The 14162-nt window shown below is 41.2% G+C and overlaps 1 protein-coding gene across 2 annotated transcripts in view; it reads left to right on the forward strand.

The window, feature by feature from the left end:
- The window catches only part of enpp1 (ectonucleotide pyrophosphatase/phosphodiesterase 1), a 32422-nt gene that overhangs the window by 13672 nt on the left and 4588 nt on the right, over positions 1-14162 (forward strand). For both annotated transcript variants that reach the window (XR_008964456.1, XM_057353808.1), the window contains exons 15-22: positions 1977-2104; positions 2303-2372; positions 5708-5795; positions 5969-6150; positions 10196-10235; positions 10347-10501; positions 12963-13089; positions 13197-13271. Coding sequence is in view for 1 of the 2 variants with exons in the window: in XM_057353808.1 (XP_057209791.1) it covers positions 1977-2104; positions 2303-2372; positions 5708-5795; positions 5969-6150; positions 10196-10235; positions 10347-10501; positions 12963-13089; positions 13197-13271 (865 nt within the window). In the remaining variant the exon portion in view is untranslated. The remainder of the gene's footprint in view (positions 1-1976; positions 2105-2302; positions 2373-5707; positions 5796-5968; positions 6151-10195; positions 10236-10346; positions 10502-12962; positions 13090-13196; positions 13272-14162) is intronic.

A 14162-nucleotide genomic window follows, 5' to 3' on the forward strand; every position in this document is an offset into this window, starting at 1 on the left:
CTTCCTAAACTTTTGACTGCTAGTGTAAGTTACATTTACATTTAGCGGACGCTTTTATCCAAAGCGACTTACAGAGAGTTCAGGGAGAAATAAGCGATATGTCATACAGGAGCAATAATACAATAGGTGCTAATACAAAGTTACTAGTTTCAACAAAAGCCAGAACAATACCTGTTGAGAGAAAGAGAGATGGTTAGTGTCTTTTTCTTTTGTCTGTCAAGTATTCACAGAAGAGATGGGTTTTAAGTAGTTTTTTGAATGTCGTGAGAGATGTGGTTGACTGGACCGAGTTAGCAAGAATGTTCCACCAGTAAGGAGTTGTGAAGGAGAATGAGCGGGAAAGCCATTTACTGCCCTTATGAGAAGGCAATACAAGACGCCGCTGGTTTGCTGAACGCAGGGTTCTTGATGGGGAGTAGGAGTGTAGGAGGGTGTTTTGGGCTGTTGGAAGACGAGGCGTGCTGCTGCGTTCTGAACCCGCTGGAGTGGTTTGATAGCCTTTGCAGCAAGACCAGCAAGGAGAGCATTGCAGTAGTCCAACCTTGAGATTACCTGGGCCTGGACAAGGAGTTGTGCCGCATGCTCAGTGAGATAGGGTCTAACCTTTCTAATGTAGAATAAGGCATATCGGCAGGACCGCGTTGTCTTTGCAATGTGATCATTGAAGGACAGCTGTTCATCAAATATGACTCCGAGGTTCCTGGCTGTTTTGGAAGGAGCGATTGTGGTATTGCCAAGTTGGATGGTGAGATCGTGTCGCACCGTGGGGTGTGCCAGAAACACGAGTAGTTCTGTCTTGGCAGGGTTCAGCTGGAGGTGATGCTCTTTCATCCAAGCTGAGATGTCTTCTAGGCAGGCTGTAATGCGAGCTGCTACAGTGGTATCGTCTGGGTGAAACGAGATGTAGATCTGGGTGTCGTCAGCATAACAGTGATAGGAGAAGCCGTGTGCCCGTATGATGGGTCCCAAGGATGTCGTGTAGATGGAAAAAAGCAGCGGTCCAAGCACCGATCCCTGAGGTACCCCAGTGATCATGTGGTGAGCAGTGGACATCGAGCCCCTCCATGACACCCTGAAGGATCTGCCGGAGAGGTAGGATTTGAACCAGCGGAGAGGAGAGCCTGAGATTCCTAGAGATGACAGGGTTGCTAGCAGTATCTGGTGATTGACAGTGTCAAATGCTGCAGATAGGTCTAGCAGAATCAGGACCGAGGATTTAGATTCCGCCTTGGCTAGCCGCAGTGCTTCTGTGACCGATAGCAGTGCAGTCTCAGTGGAGTGGTTTGTTTTGAAGCCAGACTGCTTGTCATCCAGTAGTTTTTTCTGGGATAGGTAGGATGACACCTGGTTGAAATCTGCCCTTTCAATTGTTTTTGCAATAAATTGGAGGAGAGATACAGGTCTGTAACTGTCGGTAGTAGAGGGGTCCAATGTGGGTTTCTTCAGTAGGGGCGTGACCTGGGCCTGTTTGAATGTGGATGGAAAGGTGCCGGTGAGCAGGGAGGTGTTGATGATGTGTGTGAGTGCGGGTGTGAGCGTGCTGGATGTGGCCTGAAGGAGATGGGAGGAGATTGGATCAAGGGGACAGGTGGTGGGGTGGCTGGAGAGAAGTCTGGTGACTTCAGTGTCAGTCAGTGGGGCGAAAGAGGAGAGTTCAATGTTTGAAGTGAGGGTAGTGTGTACCGAGGTCTGAGGTGCTGAGAATTGTTTGCTGATGGATGATGTTTTCTCTGTGAAAAATACAGCGAAGTCCTCCGCAGTGAAAGATGAAGTGGGCGGGGGAGGAGGGCGGCAAAGAAGAGATTTTGTGGTCGATATAATGAATTAATTATCAATAAGGTAAATGGTCAATAATGTTCCGCTTTCTGTTTCGGGAAACTCAGCTCTTATCGTCATGTTGTAGTCTATCTTCTTAGATTGTTCTCATTAAGGTTCTCAATCTTTTTCTCATTATTTCTCGCTTTTTTTCTTCCAAGTGTCAAATATCGAATCAGCCAATGAGACCGTATCTGAAGGAGCACCTGCCCAAGCGCTTTCATTTTGCCAAACACGTTCGTATAGAGCGAGCTCATCTGTACATGCAGCCGCAGTGGCAGGCAGCGCTGTAAGTGTTTCATTCACAATATTTCACACCTCAATCAAAAGGTGACATAGAATTAACCAATAACATTATTGTATTCATGTGTGTTTGTTTTACCAACCTTACACGTTTATATTCACAGGGAATCAGTTTGTGTCTTTTAAATGAGCACTTGGTATTTCCAGTAGAAATCTGTGTTTTTCACAATGTTTTGTTTTACAGGAAACGCAGTGAAATTAAATACTGCACTGGGGGCTTCCATGGATCTGATAATGTTTTCAAGAACATGCAGGTTAGTGACATGTCCATGTCAGATGTCTTGCATCATAGACGGAAATAGTTCTGTCGGGACCACTGTCGTCAATTATTTAATGATAGCATATATTTAGTTTGGCGGAATGAAACTGTTCTGTGCAAACTCTCCGCCCATCCATAAAACAGCACTGTAACGTTCTACAAGGTAACTCCACTGATCCTTACAGATGGCCCAGGTAAAAAAGTGCACTAAGTACACTTTATTTAAGTACACTTTCATGATGTCATTAATGTGCTTTATTGTCACACATAATTTTGTACTTGATATACTAAGATGATACGATTTTTGTAATTCTATTTATGGTGTCTGAGAATAGCAGAGTGCACATAAGTTTATCTTAAGAATTTCTAAAAACAATATTTTGTATATTAATTACAAAATTAAAATGACGGCTGTTCAACGATTAATCGCATCCAGAGTAAAGGTTTGTGTTTACATAATATATCTCTGTGTACTGTGCATATTTATTTTGTATTTATAAACACATAAACATACATGTGTCTATTAAGGAAATATTTGCACGTGGGCAATTCCGTGAAAATGTCAACCTTACCATGAAAAGTTTTTACTCTACAGCACAGATATTAACATTTGGAGCTCGTTTTATTTTTAGTGTATGATTTTTCATAGTAAGTGCCATTTTCAGGATTGTCACATCTATAACGGTACATATTCCTCATAAATGGGCACATGAAAATTAAAATAAATAAACTATTTCATGTTCTATGAAGAGGCATCCCTTCTGCATTTGTTGGGTATTATTCCTTCAGGTTTGTGCATTTTAATTCACAGAAATCCTACAGTTTGTTGTCTCCCAAAAACCTCATGCTTTTTTTGTCACATCCATAACGCATGTTTATTTCCCTTTTTTAAAATAGAAAACTTGTACATAGACTGATATTTTTCTGATGTTTAAACTCTATCAACAAGGGTTTAGTGAAATATAAACAGATGGTTCAGTATATTGGAAATAAATACATTCTCTGATGATCATTCTCTTTTATGTCACGTCCATAATGCTGGAATTGCCCATGTATATATTTATATATAATTTGAATTGTATATAAACATATATTCATTTGGATATTTATCTTAAATGTACGTCTGTGAAGGGTTTATAAATACAAAATAAATATGCACAGTACACAGACATACTGTATATTATGTAAACACAAACTTTTATTCTGGATTCCATTAATCGTTGAACCGTACTAGCGAAAATCGAGCACTTTAGGTACATTTGTGTATCATAGAGCACTTTTTTCACCTGGGGGTCATTTTTTATTTTAAAGAATTACAATATATAGTTGATAACAGTATATGGTATACTGTACAAAAGTGACATATGATGAACATTATATAAGAAAAGATTCTTAGTGAGGCAAAGAAGTAGACAGTTTCTTTTTTTTTGATCTTGACAAGCAGTGACATGATAGTGACCATGGGCAGTCAACTCCAAACCGAAAGACTATAATGACAGATTTTCAATAAAAATAATGTTTTTAATTAGTAATTATGTTATTAGAAACAGGATTATAGTTTCAGCCTTTAGTACACATTGTACGAGAAAATGCGGTTGTGAGAATTGCAGTCTGTTATCTGTTTCTCATAACCTGACTTTAACCCGGTCAACATCAACCCTGATCCACAAAATAAGGGATTATCCTCAAAATCCAGGCTAAATATTTGTTGGATCTGTCATAGATGCCAATGTTCATTTCTGATCTGGCCAAAACTCACTTTGACATTTCATTTCTGCTCGAGTCTGTCTTTATGAATGTAATGAGTTTTAAAGAGCGAGTCATTAGTTTGGGTTTAAAGTGAATTCATGTTAAAGGCTTTGGATGAATTCCCATAAAGCGGATTATGATGGGCAGGATTTTCCCCAGAAACTGCGAAAAATCCAGACGCGCCCTTCATGTGAACTTTTATCAGATTCACACTAAATCACATCTTTTAAACATGCACGAGTCCAATTTTGATCGTTTGTAAGACTCTTTATTTATGTCTGTAGCGTTACTCCTTACGTCTGTGTTTGTCGTAATTACGTACTTATGTGGTTGTCTAGGAACGCGCATTTCATGTTCGAAAACGCGAGGCGCGCCGCGCTGCTCTTTTTTTAGATTTAGATTCAATTTATTGTCATTGCACATGTACGAAGGTACAAGGCAACGAAATGTGACCTCTGCATTTAACCCATCCAGAGAGTAGTGAACACACGTACACCCGGAGCAGTGTGCAGCTATCACTGCAGCGCCCAGGGAGCAAGTAGGGGTAGGGTGCCTTGCTCAAGGGCACCTCAGTTGTTACCCGCCGGCCCTGGGAATCGAACCGGCAACCTTCTGGTCACGAGTCCGACTCTCTAACCATTAGGCCACAACTGCCCTATAATTTTGGTGACTCTTTGAAAAGAGCAGCGCGCAGCGTTTATTTTATGTTGCTAGGTAACCACCGAATTATAGCGCGAGCTCCGGGAAACCCGAAACAGTCACAACAAGTTTCTCCTCCATGTCTCCAGGCGTTCCGAGCATCTGTAAACTTCCGTTGCCACAAGGGAAGCCCCGCCTCTCCACTCATTCGATTGGACAATGAAAAAAGCGCACATGACGTCAAAAGCGCTTTTCTACGGAGACCGTCTGGTCACCCCTCGGAGAAAAAAAAACAAGACCCGCAAATCCGTGGCCACAGTTTTGTAATTCGTTCCCTCAGTTTAAAAATCCGTGCTCTCGGATTAATAAACTGTACCCACGAGTTTACAGTCCGTGCTCTCGGTTTTGTAAACCGTCCCCTCAGTTTTTGATATCTGTACCCACGAATTCATAATCTGTGCCCACGCTTTCGCAATCCGTTCGCACAGTTTTGCAAACTGTAGCCTACTCGCGGAATTGAAGCCTCTGTCTGTCAACAGAACAAGCTCCTACAGGAACATTAACGAATATTGTATACTGTTTTATTTTAGATTATATTATAAATTGTCTTAATGTGTTTAAACACGAGCGCGTGGCGCATATAAGGCATGCGTTCATTGTCGCGTTTCACTGGCATAAAGTTGGTTTGACATTAAACTTTCGATATTCGTGAATTTAGGGACCGTCTCTAAAGTTACATTCACATTAAAATACTTTTTTCCAACTTCAAAAGCATTTAAAAGGAAAGATTTATAGCCACAAAACTAGCTGTACAGTGTTCATGTGTGGACCACACTAATGCAAGATATTTTTCATCACTTCAAATGGTTCTAGAAACCACTAAATAGTTATTTAGTGTTTATGATTATGATTTATAATTATGATTCATTACGATGTTTGCAGACTATTTTCATTGGATATGGACCGGCAATGAACTATAAGACAACTGTGGCTCCCTTTGAGAACATTGAAGTTTATAATCTCCTATGTGGTAAGTTCAGTGACGTATGAGAACGGTTAGATAAGATGTAGTATTTCTCACCCGATTCACGAGTAATTAAGAGTATAAACGTATTTTTACCTGATGGCCTACTTTAGTGCCGTAGCTCTATCTCTTTTATAAGCAGGTTTAGTAACTGAAAAACATCTCTTGTCTCTGTTTAGATTTATTAGGCATTCCTCCCGCACCCAATAACGGTACGCATGGCAGTTTAAACCATCTGCTGAAGAACCCCCGGCACCAGCCGGTGTACCCCGCAGAGCGTTCGGCTCCAGCGACGTGCACCCCTCCAGGGTCCGTCCTCGACCCCCGCGGCTGCACATGTGACTCTCTCACCGATGCCGAGGTTGGCATCATTTGTCATGTTGTGACATCATCATGTTTTTAATCACCGCATTACAATCCAAAAATGGGCTTCATTGACTTTCCAAAGCTCAAGTTCCACGCAAAACAAAACCGTGCAACATAAAAAGAACATACCACCTGAACAATTGGTTCATTTTATTTTCTCCAAAAGTAAACGTGGACATTTCGTACGATAAAACTTTCATCTGAAGTCTGATGATCACTGTTTAATACGGTGTAATACTTTTTCTCTTGAACTGCCTGTTAGTAGATGACAAAGAACAGGATAATACTTTATTTTGGTTACACCCAAGGTTTCCTCCCTACTCTTGAGGTTTCCTTTCCATTGTTGGGTGTTAAATGAGGATATACTGTATAAGATTTGCTTAATAGGACTAGGTGTTATAATCCCACTATTTCAGCACAGTTGAATTGCCCAATAGGACATTTCCCACGCATTATGCATGACAGGGGGAAGCAGTCAAGAATATGAATAGAGGAAAGGAGGTCTGAGGTTTCACTGGTTCGTCGGGTAGGCATCCTCTGTGTTTGGGGGATAAATGATTATAGAAATACTTAGCATACTTACCTTTCCTTACCATTATCAGAGAGACATCTCATGAGTTGTGTGTCCCACTTTCATCACATCCATTATCCTGTGTGAAAGATTCCTTTTGGTGATGTTCTGCTTTGTATGGTTCCCATCAATGCGACACATCGTCAGTTGTGCACCTCAGCCTCATTGGGTGTTTCGGCCCTTTATCATAAGACACCCTCTGCCAAGGGAGACCCACCGCAGGTTGATCAGACCTCAGTGTGTGTCGCATTGTTACAAGGTCAAGTGGTGTGGTGGTTTTTCTAGACATATTATTGACTTTTCTTATATTCTAAATATATTACTGAGTTTTCTTATATAAAATAGCTTTCTTACTTAAAGAATACATTTAAAGGAAGTTATAGAGTTCATATACTTCTCTGATCTTAACAAGGGCTATGGGCCTCATGTATGAGTTTGAACACTTGAACACCTGCGTACACACCAAATATCTTCTCACACTAAGACAGGAACTGCACGTACACCACACACACTTTTGTAGAGAGGTTTGGTTAAGAACGCTGGGTTGTTTATCATTATCACACTAAACCATGAGTTCATTTTTAATAAAACCAAGGTTAAATCATGTATCGTCCGAAAGCCCCCGGAAAGGTGTCAAGATAATAAGCACTTTATATACGTATGTGTTATTGCGACGTCCGAAAGCCCCCGGAAAGGTGTCAAGATAAAGAGCACATGATATACGTATGTGTTATTGAGAGCGCTCCCTACAATTAAATCTTAATATGGTAGGCCGGAGATCTTAATATGGTAGGCCGGAGATCTTAATATGGTAGGCCGGAGATCTTAATATGGTAGGCCGGAAATATAACTGTAGCAAGTGCAGGATGAAATATAACTGTAACGAGGCATAAGGGGATGGACTAATAAAATTAAGTGATGTCATGTAAAAACTGGTTGGTAGAAGATGAGGTCAGGTAAAACCTGATTGGTTTGAACTGTGATAACAACTTGAGAACAATGTATAAAAGATGGAGTCAGACATGTATTCGTTGGGCATCTACAGATGAACTCTGTGTGTCTCACTTTGCTTGCTCGAGCAAATAAAGATTGAAACCTCTGGAAACCTGGCTCTCTGGTCTTCGTGAATTCTTTCAACTTGGCTGACCGACTTTTCGCCACGACAGTGGCAGCCCATGCTGTGTCCATCCGCCTAAACCACAGCCATTGGCTTCTTTCAGTTCCACTGGCCAGTTCTTGATTATCCTCCACTCCTCTGAAAGTGACCTATTTGTCAGCTATGGAGACCTCTGCATTTAACCCGTTCAGTGAGTAGTGAAGTCACGCACTGCAAGTCGTGAACACACATACACCCAGAGCAGTGGGCAGCTATCACTGCAGCTCAACGGCACCTCAGTCTTACCTGCCGGCCCTGAGAATCGAACTGGCAACCTTCTGGTCACGAGTCTGACTCTCTAACCATTAGGCCACGACTACCCAAACCGTTAATGCGCGCTCAGTGCCCCAGGTCCCGTATGGCGTAACATTCCAACACACAACACCATTTTATAACGTGGTCATTTGGCAGCCCATATTGTGTCCTTCTGTTTCAAACACAGCCAGTGGCTGCTTCTCCCAGCAACAGTGGCAAGTTTTTTGACTACCGTCCATTGGGCCTGTCCTCTGATCCCCACTTCCTTCAGCAGCCTTGTAGTGGAATTGGAAACAAAGCCCCTGCAGCCCACTTCCACTGGGAACACTTTCGCTGTCCATCCCCGATCTTCAGCCTCCGCTGCCAAGTTGTCATACCGGAGATTCTTTCTTTCAAATGCTTTGTTAATGGCCTCTTCCCAAGGAACAGTCAACTCAACTATGAAGAGTGTCCTACTAGAGCTGGACCACAGAACCATGTCCGGCCGCAGGTTGGTCGCTGCGATTTCCAAGGGGAAAGTAAGTCTGTGGTTTAAATCAACTCGCGTTTCCCAATCCCTGGCTATACTCAGCAGACCTGAATCTGGGGTTAAGGACTTGGCCCGTGTTTTCTGCCCCTCCCGAATAAAGGGTTGCCTTTTAGCGAGTTAGCCTGGCCGTTTTGGGGGATGGCACTTGCTGCCACTCTCTTGGTCTCTACTGTCAAGCTCTTCTTACAACCCACAAGAATATGTTTGAGGTTTGCTGGAGATGCACATAGGTGGCAGGCTGGATCCTGTCCACACCAAATATGCAGATTTGTTGGTGAGGGCAGCACATCATGTGTATCTCTTATGATAAAACTTAGTCTGTTTGTTTCCATACTCCACAGCTCACTCCAAGTGATTTTGCGCCGTTCAATGCCTTCCCACCTCATCCAATGGCCTTGCTTCCTCTTGACGCCGAACCTCCTCCACTAGCCGGTGACACTGTTCTTTTGGTTTCGCTTTTCACCATGTAGGTGTGGTTGATGCCAAACCAAGTCCCCCTCTGCCATGTTGAATTTGTCCCTCGATGTCCTTATGTCCGAGGGCTGCTTTTGCATCTCCTATCACTGTTGTTGGGTTCCATTTCCTCCCTGTCACTACTGTTGGAGCGGCATCTCTTACACAGGGATCACAGGATTCTTTGAGCATCATCTCTAACCTTGTTTTGGTGCATTTATATTCCTCCACAAGGCTTGAAATGGGAAGAGAGAGACCTCCATTCCCGTACAGCCCTATGTTGCTAAGGCATCTTGGTAGCCCAGACCATTTCCTCACTTGTGTACTCACCAATCTCTCCAGGTTCTTGGTGTGAAACACCGTGAGCTCATACATTGAAATTGGCCATATCAGGCGTGGCAACAAGCCAAATTGGAAGCACCAGAGTTTCAGCTTCCCAGGAAGAGCTGTATTATTGATTTTCTTTAGTCCACTGGTTGTCTCTTGCCTGAGTTGTTCCACCTGTTCGCCGTCTTTAAGGCTTTTGATGGGCTTTTCCGTGACCATTGGTAGGGGCTCACCCTTTATGCAGAACCCGTCGTTGGTAAGCCAGCCTTTGACAATAGAAATGCTGAAAAATAGAAATATATCATCCAGAAATTAAATTATATTATCATTTATTTGCCCTCCAAACCTGTACGTCTTTCATTCTTCTGCAGAACACAAAAGAAGATATTTTGAAGAATATTTAGAATCAAACAACACTAAACCCCATTGACTTCTATTGTATGAACACAAAACCACTGAGACATTTCTCAAAATATCTTCTTTTTTGTTCCACAAAAGAAAAATGTCATACATGATTATTTTTTTGGGGGGGGGTGAATTATCCCTTTAACATTGCTTGCGTCATTTGTTTGCAGATGCTTGTTGGTTTGTTATCTATCCAGTGTAAGTTTCCAAGTATTTGTGTCCAAATACTTTTTGGAGGCACTGTATTTTTAACAATTATATGATTACAGTATGTTGTTTTGCATAAAGTTCTTCTTTTGTGTCTAGTTTTTAATCAATTGTTACATTTGTCTAATGTGTTTTAGGTGAGCCGTCTTGACCAGCGTCTCATGGACACACATTCCAGTGAGTTGAACTGACTGTCAGGAATAACGACAAATATTTATTTGTTGAGAATACTGTACAGTAAAACGTACAAATATGTATAATACTTCTAAGAAAGTGACTTCTGTTCAGGTTCTAATGTGAAAGGTGTTCATTTGCCGTTTGGTGTCCCGCGGGTTCTTCAGGAGCGTTCAGATTACTGTATCCTCCAGCACACCTCATACATCACAGCATACAGCAGAAACTCTCTCATGCCTCTCTGGGTCTCATACTCGCTGAATGCAACGGTGAGACGCGTCTTATGCATTTAGAGTTTTTTACACAATGTGTAAATCTTCGTTCTCAATATTCCTAAAATGATGAAATAAACTAAAATCCACTCATTCCAAACAGTTCAAAGAAGTCAAAAAGACATTTTCTTTGAAAGAAGACAGAAGCAAATTTGAAGTGAAAGTGAATGGCGACCGGGGCTGTCAAACCTAAAAATACAAAATGAAATTACTTTTATTATTCAATCTGTGAGATTCGTGAATCAATTATTCAGTTCAAATCTAAGTCGACCGATTCGTATATCTTAATCTAAGGAGATCTAGCACATCTGTTTCTCACCCAAAGCTTTCATGTGGCTTCTGAAGTCTTGGGATGTAACTCCAGACAGAATGTTCATTTTAAGTTAAACTGATCCTTTAAAGTAGTTTTATTGTCAGGTTTGGGAGGAAGTATCACACAATCGCTCGTTCTAAACTGCCACGTGTTCCCCAGCGGGAGGTTTTCTTCAGTATTTTCCTGTGATGTCCAGTGGGAGGTGAACTCCACCTCTGAGCTCCACCTGTATCCACAGACTGAACACCATTTCATACTGTCTGAGACCCTAAAATGGATACTTAAATTCAAGAATAACTTGAAACGGATAACGACTGATCAGAGGAGATATAAATCTGAAGAGGGTTTGGTGTATGTGATGGAGGGGGTGGAGAGAGGTGCTGTCAGTCATTATGCGGGCCGACCGAAGAGAAAATCTGTTTTTCAGTTTTTGTAATCTATTAAAAAAGACAAGCTCAAGTTGACATAATGTTATGTGGGCGTGACATACAGAATAGATAATGATTGGTTGGTCAATTGGTAAAAATAAAGAAACTTGCTTCAATGATTCAGCACGAAACTATATTATTTGAGCTGTAGTTGCCAAAACTTCTTTATTGAATTTGAATACTTGTTAAATCAAGTAACATGTACTTGAGAATCAAAATGAGGTCATATCTTAAGTCAGTTTAGGCTTTAAACAAGATAAAATGGGGTAAGAAAAATGAAATAGCCTTAAAGGTCTAAAGCGGCATCTAGTGGTGAGATAGCGAATTGCAATCAACGGCTGACTCCACTCCTCCCCCTCCCTTTTGAAGCACTACAGGGGCTGACACACGTTTTCACTTCTTTTCCGAAGGAGATAACATATTTACGAGTTTGTCCATTCAGGGCTGCTGTAGAAACAACACGAAGAATTCCATGTAAGGGGACCCGCGGTGTATGTAGATAGAAATAGCTCATTCTAAGATAATAAAAACATAACGCTTCATTATGTAAGGTCTTTATACACCTCTGAACACATAGTTGTGGATATTATATTGCATTTCTGTCAATAGATCCTCCAAAAAAATGACACATTTGACCTTTAAATTAAGTTGACCTCTTCATTCAGAAGACTTCGTTCAATTCAATTGTTTTACTGGTGTTAAGCATTACCAGATCTTCAATTTCTTCAGTCATTTTGCTTTTCGAGTAAATCTTGATTCAAGAATAGTTTGTGCTGGAAAAAGGGACAAAAATAGTAAGTAAGAAAATTCGTCTTTTGCATGCTTGCTTACAAACCGGCAAACTGTCAAACCACCAAACATTCACCAGACTGGTTTGAAAATGTCCAGACAGAATGTGGTTTGGTGAATGTTTTGCACGTGTAATCTGCAAAATACTTGAAAGTACAGTCACTCACAATGTGTCGACCAGTCAGAATCAAGGTTCAACAATACCAAAGTATAAGACTTAGGGCCGGTTTCCCGGACCGGGCTTAAGCCTTGTCCCCGACTAATTTAAATGTTAGAGGGTTCTAGATCAAAAACAACTTATACTGACATATCTTAAAATATATCCGTGTGATTGTTTTGTCTCAAGATGAACACAGTCATGTTTTTTGTAAAGTAATATTTTTAAAAAAAACGAATTAAATAGCCTAACACTGGGTTCACACCAAACGCGAATTGAGCGTTTTACGCGAGTAAATTACAAACAAAGTCGCGAACTCACGCAAGCGGTGCGATTGACGCGAATCATGCGGCGCGATATAAAAAATGAAAATATTTGTCAGATTGCGTCACTCACGCGAAAATAACGAACTCTTCCCGGCGAGTAACAAAGAGTGTTTATTTTTTTCCATTGTCCAATCGAATGAATGGAGAGGCGGGGCTTCCGTTGTGGTGACGGAACTTTACAGTTGCTTGAAACGAAAAAGCAGCACGGCCTCACGTTTTCAGACATGAATAACGCGCTCTGTGTGATCGGCCACTAATAAGGCCTAGTCCTGGTTTAAAATAATCCCTGTACCCGGAAACCGCCCCTATATGTTCAGCGACGTGCGTTACTTTAGCGCTTAGCATTCATGTGTTTATTTGATCTCATGTGTTTGAGAACACACAAACACACTTTCCTCTGATCGCTGTTGTCTCTCTCTCTTTGTTGTCTGTGTGTTGAATAAAGGTCCGCGTGCAGTCGTCGGTGAACACATGTGTGCGTGCTGATGTACGTGTGCAGGCCAGCGCCAGACCGTCCTGTTCCTTCTATAAGAACAATTCAACGCTGACCTTTGGCCTTCTGCATCCACCAAGTGAGTTCAGTTCAACATTTTTTCTATGATAAATGAGACTACAACTTTGACCTGGTGTTTTTCTGATGCAATGAAATGAAGAAGTGCTTGTCTCTTCTCGCTGTCAGACTTGAGCCCCACGGGAACTGAGTCAGACTCTTTAATTACGAGCAATCTGGTGCCCATGTTCCCTGCTTTCAGAGGTACACACAGCACACATCTACAACACTACACCAACTGAACTCTCTTTCTTATTTCAGAAACAGCTTTATTGCCAAGTAAAACATTTCCTTTGGTACTTGAAGCTGCAAGTGCAGACATCCAAATACAACAGCATTATTTTTCAGGATTTCATATGTTCTGCGTATGTATTTGTTTGGAGGAAAAGGAACTTGTCCCACAATGACTTGTTTACTTTTATACTTCAAAGGTCAATGAAAGGCAGTTGGATTGTCTGTCCAGTTCAGACTATACCCATCATTTCCTCTGGGGCACTTCCTCTTTCTTCTCTTTGATCATTGGTTGTGAAATTTCAGAGGGTTCAATTTCTACTTGACTATTTCTGTTGCCGCCAGTAACCTCGTGGGCGGTGCGCTGACGTGTAGTTGGTGTAATGGCTCCCTTTTTTCTCTCTCTCTCTCTCGTCACTTAGCATCCTCGCTAACTGTGCTCTTAAAAAATAAAGCTATAGATCATCTATATGTCTTCTTTAGAACATAGAGAATAAATTGTAAATAAAAATGCACTTATATTTATGCCCTATTGGTGGCACTATAGAGCAAAGATTTATTAACGTGTTGTGCCCAACCACATTTGTGCTGTAATTTTAAAGGCTAACATGTCCTTATGTCCTAATAACATCATTACGAACTTTTACATGTCCACCAGAGGACAATTCAGAACAACGTTTTTGCCTAGCTGCATAAAATACAGATATAAATAGAAAAAATAATTATTCAAAGTCAATTATTTTTCGTCATATGTGCAAGAACTGTGTACAGGCCAAACGAAAAAGTACCTGAATATTTCTTCACAGACTTGCTGCTAAATATAAAAATGTACACATACACAGATCATACAAAATACAGTACAAG

Source organism: Triplophysa rosa, linkage group LG15 (genome assembly GCF_024868665.1).
Source record: "Triplophysa rosa linkage group LG15, Trosa_1v2, whole genome shotgun sequence".
NCBI classification, from domain to species: Eukaryota; Metazoa; Chordata; class Actinopteri; order Cypriniformes; family Nemacheilidae; genus Triplophysa; species Triplophysa rosa.